General features: G+C 37.2%; 1 protein-coding gene across 2 annotated transcripts; it reads right to left on the reverse strand.

The window, feature by feature from the left end:
- Nucleotides 1–4,210: 4,210 nt before the first annotated feature.
- LOC105178284 (uncharacterized) lies at nt 4,211–6,894 on the reverse strand. Of its 2 annotated transcripts, XM_011101734.3 has the most exons (2): nt 6,344–6,894; nt 4,211–6,230 (listed from the first exon to the last, which is right to left on the reverse strand). In XM_011101734.3, exon 2 carries the CDS (start codon nt 6,210–6,212, stop codon nt 4,350–4,352), a length of 1,863 nt encoding a protein of 620 aa, XP_011100036.1. In that variant the 5' UTR covers nt 6,213–6,230; nt 6,344–6,894; the 3' UTR covers nt 4,211–4,349. The 2 variants fall into 2 exon arrangements, with proteins under 2 accessions (XP_011100036.1, XP_088740664.1); XM_088884538.1 differs by lacking the exon at nt 6,344–6,894 and having other exon boundaries at nt 4,211–6,337.
- Between the last annotated feature and the right edge of the window lie 1,119 nt (nt 6,895–8,013).

Consider the following 8,013-nt stretch of genomic DNA (forward strand, 5'->3'; position numbering starts at 1 on the left):
CCCGGGTAGACTAATATCTGATAATGTGTTGTTAGCTTTCAGGATTAATCATCATCTTAAAACTTTTACTCGTTCATAAGGTGGCACTGTGGTTGTCAAATTAGATATGAGCAAGGCGTATGATAGGGTGGAATGACCGTTTCTCAAAGGTGTACTTCTTAGATTAGGATTCCATCACCGGTTTATTAATCTTATTATGATGCTTGTTATGACTATCTCATATTCATTTATGCTGAACGGAGAGCTATTTGGTTACCTAGGTACGGAGGCGAGGCATCCGCCAGGTTGACACGTTTGTCTCCATATTTGTTTATCCTTTGTGCAAAAGGCGGAACAACAAGGATGGTTAACAGGGATGGCGGTTGCAGAACAAGCACCAAAAGTGTCACATCTTTTATTTGCAAACGACACGTTGATGATCTGTAAGGCTCATGAAACGCAGTTGGAGGAAGTTCGGAGAATTCTGGGTGCATACGAAAAAGCATCGAGACAAGTGATTAATCTACAAAAGTCTAACATGGTGGTAGGGAGCTGTCTGTCAGATGCAAGTCCCAATTGCCAGTCGTACTGGGAGTGCGCTTGGTTCACTATCATAATTGGTGGGGTTGCTAGCGGCGAGCTAGAGATCAAGAAAAGTGCGATTTACAGGCATCCATAATAGATTATGGGATCGAGTAAATGGGTGGAACACTAAGTTGCTCTCGCGGGCGTGGGAAAGGGGTGTTGATAAAGTCGGTATTGCAGCCGTTACCTACATATGCTATGCCATGCTTTCAGTTGCCTGATTGCATATTTCGTCATCTAGAATTTGTTATCGCTGATGTTTGGTGACATTTGAAGGGTGATAAACGAATTCATTTGATTGCCTGGAAGCAGTTGTGTCAGTCTACGTCACAGGGGGGATTAGGATTCCAAGGGTTGAAAGGTTTAATTTGGCACTACTAGCAAAGCAGGGCTGGAGAATGATCAATCGGACGAACGCCTTACTAAGTAAAGTACTAAGGGCAAGGTATTTTAGACAAGGATTTTTTCTGGATGCAACGTTGGGCATAAGGCCTTCGACGACTTGGAGGAGTTTGTTGCAAGCTCTTCTACTGTTGGAGGAGGGTTGTCAATGGATCGATGGACCAGGGCCACAGGAGAGTAGATGGAGGTGGTGTTTCCATAAGATGGGGAACTTCACAGTGTGAAGCGCATATATACATGCGATGGATATAAGAGAGAGGAATGCAGCTAAATCATCTATAACAGTAGTTTCTTAGTCAGGTGCAGTGTGACCAATGATTTGGGGTGCAAAAATTCCTCCCCAAGTGAGGGTGTTTATGTGGCGCATGTGTATGGAACCTTGCCCAAGTTGGACAATCTTGGCCAGCATAGTTCTAGTATTGATACTTGTTGCGCGATGTGTGGTGTACAAATAGAATCTGTTAAGCATACGTTTCTGGAATGTCCCTTTGCAAGACAAGTTTGGGCATTATCTTGTATCCCTTGGTGATATATCTCGGTTTGGAACGAAGGAGTATTGGAGTGGGTACTTCAAGTGGCACAAGGCGTGGGAGAGATAGACAAATGCCAATTTTTTACCTTGTGTTGGTTGATTTGGCAACACAGATGCAAGAAATTGATGAAGGCGAAACATGCGTATGAGTGCATGGAGAGAGGCTGACGTGCTACTGGAGAATTATCAATGGGCACACAATAGGATCAGGTTATGTCCGTGATAGATTAGGTGGATGAGTAAGCTATATTATTGTTTAGTCTTGATTTTGTTTAGTTGTGTTCTGTCTTGATTTGAGGTTATTTGCTTGTTGTTGGTGTGCTGGAGCATTTTGTGGTTAGCTTAGTGGCTTAGTAGTTTAGTGGTCTTCACTCTATCTGGTTTAGCAAGGGTTCTGCTACTAGACCAATACTGTGACTTGTTAGTTGTGTTTCTTTCCTTACTTTTATGAAACCTATCGCCTTTTTTATTCAAAAAAAAAAAAATAGAGCAACAGAAGCCGAATCAAAAGCATGTATCTCAAATTGCTGCACAGGCTAATGTCATCGGAAATATAAAATCATTGTTGTCCTTGTAGTTTAAGTTGACGTAGTTGATGATTGGCTCATCCCTTCACTATCTTGCATTGGTGAGTTCAATCATACTAATTGTCTAGTAGGTGCTATAGAAACGGTTTCGGATTTTTTTTTAGTTCGTTCCAACGATCTATCAAATTGGCTTCCAGATCGACATACCAATCAAAAGAGTTTCTCTTAAGTGACTGGACGAACTGTTTCACCAAATAGTCACCGTTAGTCTCGGCATTGTTGTATATTTAAATAAAGTGGGCAACATGTTGTTTGGGTTTGCCTTTCAGTTGAACTATTGCAATTTCAACAGTTGATATCTTATCGGCATCCTCAAGGCGTCCATGCGCTTGGTATATGATTTTGAATATGTGGACAAGCTTTGGGTCAGTCCGCCATATGGGCTTTGATGGTGTGGGAGATCATCTCTTGCATTCATTGAAGAGACAATGTAGTAATAGACTTCTTAGGATGAGCATAATTTGGCACATAGTCATGCTTTGGTGGTGCTTTATCCACTTGCTTCTCATTTTCAATATGGTTTGAGAAAGAGACATAATTTTGGTTGTTGCGCTCTTCAACGTTTGTATGCTTTTGTTTTATCATCAATTAGGCGATATCAATGACTTTATTGTGGAGATAATGGTATGGGCCAATATTTGCTCCTCCATTGTAGTTACTTCGATTGTCATGGAGGGGAGGGTAGCTAAAAGAGTGGATTTTGAGTTGATCTCGGTAGAACTTGTCGAGTTTGAATCATTAGAAGGAGTCCTATCAACGATCTTGACTTCGGTAGAGGATTGCCCAGCTGTAGTAGAGATGGCATCAATAATTTCCTCGTTCACAGTGACTTGATTCTTCTTGGGTGTCATTGGACATTTGGAAATGATGACTTAAACTTTGATATAGGAGGAGAGATGAGGGTAGAGATTGTCCTATTAGGCATGCTAAAAATTTTATTTACATAAATTTTGTGTTTGCAAAAATAAATTATGAGACAAGAAATATATAGGTAAATGCATTTTATAAAGTAAGAAGTGTTGCAATGTCTGGAGTAAAACTTATTCCATGATTCTTTGCTCTTAATGTCGATCCAAGGGCTTGAAGATTGTTCTTGGAAGTGGAGTAATCTCTTCAAGATTGTCGGAGAAAAATCACGCGTCACCTTCAATTACGTTATTGTAAGCATCCCTAGAAGTTTAACAAATCAATAAATATAAATTGAAAGTATCAGTTAATATTTTGGATGACATTTTGATGCAAAGGCCTACCATAAAGATAAGTCAAATAAACATCGTAAAGTACATTGATGAGCTAAAATAAGGAAATTATCTAAAATGTGAAAACACCCTCCATAAGATATTAAAATTCCCAACGAGGACCCAAAATCCGTGCACTTTTTCATCAGGTTGGATCAAACCCAATTGGACCGACTCAAAAATCCAACCCCACAACCGCTTGGAAGGTTAAGATTCTGACTCGTGTATAGACATTTACTCCTTATAAATACTCCTTACCACCTAGGATCAAGGTACGTCATATTTTTAAATAATGCATTTGTGTTCCACTTCGATCTTGCACCCAACTAATACACATCAAAAGGGTGTTAGCTAGGGACTTTCCAATAAGCCAATCTTTGCTCGTTTTCATATATATTGCACTTGTTTTTGCAATTTGCTATCACTTGGAGGTATACACAACCTCGACCTGAATCATACACTAACTTCGATTCGAGGTAATTCTAACCAACCCTTGTTTATTTTATAAACTACTCATAGTTGTTACAGACTGACTGCCGATTGATATTTCTAGTTGTAATTAATCTGTATTTATTTAATAAAGTATATATTTGACCGGCTGATTGTTACTTATTGAAATGTGTATAAATAAAAATTTATTGATAAAGCTAATTGGAAAAAGTGTGGTATCGAAGAAATAAATATATGTAAGAGCATTTTAATCTACACCCATTCAAACAGGTAGGTAGTATAGGGATTTTCCCATAATATATAGTATAGATTATAGTATTCATACAATGCTATACAACTCACTCTTTGTAGTTTAGTTTTTGACTGCGTATGCTTACTCCTACACAAACTAAACAATATCTAAGAAGATGGTTGTCATATGTAAGAGGTTCCATCAGTAAGATGCTAAGACATGATCAAGATTTCATTTAATGTATGAAAATCAGGCAATATTCTTTCTTGTTTTCCTTCACTATATGTAACATGTTTGAGATGTACATTGAAGAAATCTACTTGGCAACAACACTTTAACCATTTTCAGGCCAAAGGCTGTGCCACAATGGTCTTCCCGTTGGATGGACTTTTTCTGGCCATCATCAGACTTCCCACTCGCTGCAACATTGATTTCGATCGTTTTTTGGAACTTCCGTTGCTATCTGGCTCATCGAGTGCACTGTCTGAGTGATAAAAATCGGCTGAATCTGTTGATCCTTCATCATCTATGAAGGCAAACGAATACCTCCTTTCGTGGGAAAGAACTGGTATTGGTGTACGAGGCTCTGACAATGGTGTTTCTGCATCAGTATCAAATATTGAGCCTTTCAGTATTCCTCCCTTCATGGGATCTTTATCCAAAACTTTGTTGACTGAATCTTCAGGTTCAGTCATGAACTTTAGGCCTTCAAGATTAAAGCTGAAAGTCTCACTGTTGTCCATCTTGTCTCGTTGATCATCCGAATCAGGTGAGCTCAGAATCCCATTTTCCTCCACATCCTCCGTCTTCAGTTCTGATGAAACTGATGAGAGCAATCTATTAATCTCCCTCACATGCTCTTGAGCTGCTGCTTCGCTAATTGTAAGGCGTTTGTTTTCCTCTGTAAGGAAATGCAATTCCTCCTCCTTTTCGGAAAGACAATCTTTCAGTTGATAGTTTTCCTCTCGAGCAATATCTGCAGCTGCTTTTGCAGCATTGGCTTCACTGATAGCCTGCTTAAGTATGTCCCGCAATTTGTGCGTTTCTTCCCTTGCTGCCCGTGCCATAGTTTCAGCTGCTTTCAGCGACTCGACAAGTTTACAGTTCTCACTTTGTGTGATAACCCTTTCCTCTTCAGCTCTTTTTATGCAACCAACGAAGCCCATTTCTTTCCCATTCCAAGCCATGACTGTTTCCTCTGCTTCTAATCTCAGTCTCTCTGCAGTGTTTTTGTTTAACTCTGCCTCTTGTCTAGCTTGATTTAAGAGCTTTTGAAAACTTTCCTCAGTGTTTCTTAACATTGTCTTCAGCAGTTCAGCTTCTCCTTTCACTTGCTCAAGCTCGATTATTGTAAAACTCATCTTCTCCTTTGCGTAATTGGCTTCTGTTGAAACTTCTTTAAGTGCGAAAGCTAAGTCTTCCAAGGCCTTTGTACTCTTCTCGTCAGCCTCAAGAGCTCTATTCAATTCCATTTTGAGTGCTTCCGTTTCATCATGTAGACAAGTCACCTTAAGCAACGCCTGCTTTTCACATTCTTGGGCTTGAGCCAGATTCTCCTTTGTCATCTGCAGCTCAACAATGAGACTTTTGATCTCCATGTCTTTAGAACTACTGCTGTCTTCACTACTACCGCTGTCTTCACTACTCAAACATTCAACCTCTCTGTTATTTTTCCTCGACATTTCTTCCAACGATTCAACCCGATTCCTTAAAGTACTGATTTCAGACCTTGATTTCTCGAGTTCAATCTTCGTTGCCTCAAGCTCTTTAGACCGAACTTCAAACGTATCAACCATTATGGACTCCGACTGCTTCTCGCTTTCTGCTTCTGCTTCTAGTTCTTGAATCCTTCTCTTATTTTCAGAGAGCAACACCGTCATATCTTGCTCCTTCTCCCTTGCAATTCTCAATTCCTCGTTCAACTTCTCCAAATACATATCCCTCTCCGCCAACACCAACTCGACCTCTCTTGCTTTTCCAACCTCCGTTTCTAAAGAATCGATCTTTTCATCCTTATTCTTCAATTCATTTTGCAAATCAGAGAGCAACTTCTTCATATTTTCAAGCTCCATCATTAGTTCCCCTTCCTCGTGCATATCAACCTGATGATTAAGAACAAGATCCTCCTCCACCTCAGTAACGCTGAGCTTTTGTTTAGCCCTCTTCTGCTCCTCCTCGGTCTCTCCCATCCGTTTTTGCAATGACATAACTCTATCAATCTGATTCTGCATCGAAACGAAAATCCCACAAAATATTTTTCCTCAATACAACTATCCAAATCAAAAAGGACAAATCCACATATCATAAAACATGTAAGTGCTTCATTCAATAAAGTTACCAAATATCAAACAGGTGGGCTTCTATGAACAGATATAAAGGGCCTTTGGATCAGTGTGTGATCGGTAAGCTTCACCACCACAAAGCTTCGATTGGAGAAAGATTTCTTTAAACTACTGATGAACAAAAGGTATTTTGTCCAATATCAACCGACCCTTATCTAGAAATCTCACAAAAGCACCCACAAATTCGATGAAAAGCTCAAGTAATACTAATATCTTCTATGTCCTTGCAAACAATATATGATGAGACGGATCAAGACTTAGAGAAAAAGGGTCAAAAGACCAAAGCCCGTCAAACTAAGGAACATGTAGCAGAGAAAGATCCCGACAAAATCTCCGTGTCATAATATCCCACGAAAATAGTGATGCTCCGGAGAAAATGGAGCACGAGAAAACATTCAATACCGAACGTATCATGTTGGTGTCATAGACGATCTGCGGTGATTCTTAGGATACGAATTTGCTTTACTATCTTTGCGGAAAATATGAGAAAACCAGGAAATTTTTAGTGCGTGAGTGTGTGTTGTCTGTGGAAGGGGAGTTTTCATGTTTATGAAAAATCCATTGAGAAATGCCCAAATCGCCTAAAATAGTTCAAATTTGATTGAATCGAATTACTTTTATGATTTATTTTTGATCTAAAATTCTAAATTTAGAGTAAAATTACACCGCACTATTGATTTATTTTAAAATTATAGCTTAAAAAATACCGTCAAAAATCGAACTGCAGAACTAAATTTATAATTAATTTTTCAAATTATATATAATAATTTAATAAAATAATTAATTTTTTAGAAGAATTTCATATTGAATTATATAATCCCATAATAATATATTAGCAAAAATCCACTTCACAAAGCTCATTTTTGTAATATTTATATTTGAACTTTATACAAGAAATATATATATTTAATTCTTTTTAAGTCTACTCAAATTTTAAACCCATTTGATAATTGTCCCAATTTCTCATTTATTTTTTCTGGCCTATTTTTTTTTTTCCTCCCCATTTTCCTCCTCTCTCTTTTCTCTCTTACCGTCTTTTTTGTTTTGTCTTTAGACCTTTTATTTTATTCTCTTTAAAATCAACCATTGGCTTTCGTTATTAAGTACTTTCTTATTAACTAGATTATTTGGTGGATTTCATATATGTATAATTCATTTTAGATTAAAAGCAATTTATACATATATGAAATCCACTAAATAATTTAGTTAAAAGTACATTTCACCAATTTTTTTCTTCAAAATATCGTAGCTATTAATTTTATTGACTTATCTTTAACTTTTAAAATTAAAGAACATACTTAGAATTTTTAATTATATTTAAAGATTAGATAATTTTTATAAAATCTATTCATAATTTTATTTTATTTTTTGTCACTTTTGAAAGTGTAATAGAAAAAGAGAGAGACTATTTAATTTTACATTAAGCTATGTTATTATGTTTATAGGAGTTCAAAGTTTTTTTTTTTTTTTCATACTAGCTAATTACATCATATTCTCATACAAAAATATAAAAAAAAGTATATATTTTTCTTTCTAAAAAAGGACTAATTTGATAATTTTACAAATTTAAAAGACTAAAGTGATAAAATCAAACTTTTACCCTCAAAAAAGTCAAACTCCAGTCACATTTTTGTCGAAAAATGGCCAGAGGGACCACAATAAGGCA

This window comes from Sesamum indicum, linkage group LG9 (assembly GCF_026168435.1).
Source record: "Sesamum indicum cultivar Baizhima isolate 11 linkage group LG9, ASM2616843v1, whole genome shotgun sequence".
Lineage (NCBI taxonomy): Eukaryota > Viridiplantae > Streptophyta > Magnoliopsida > Lamiales > Pedaliaceae > Sesamum > Sesamum indicum.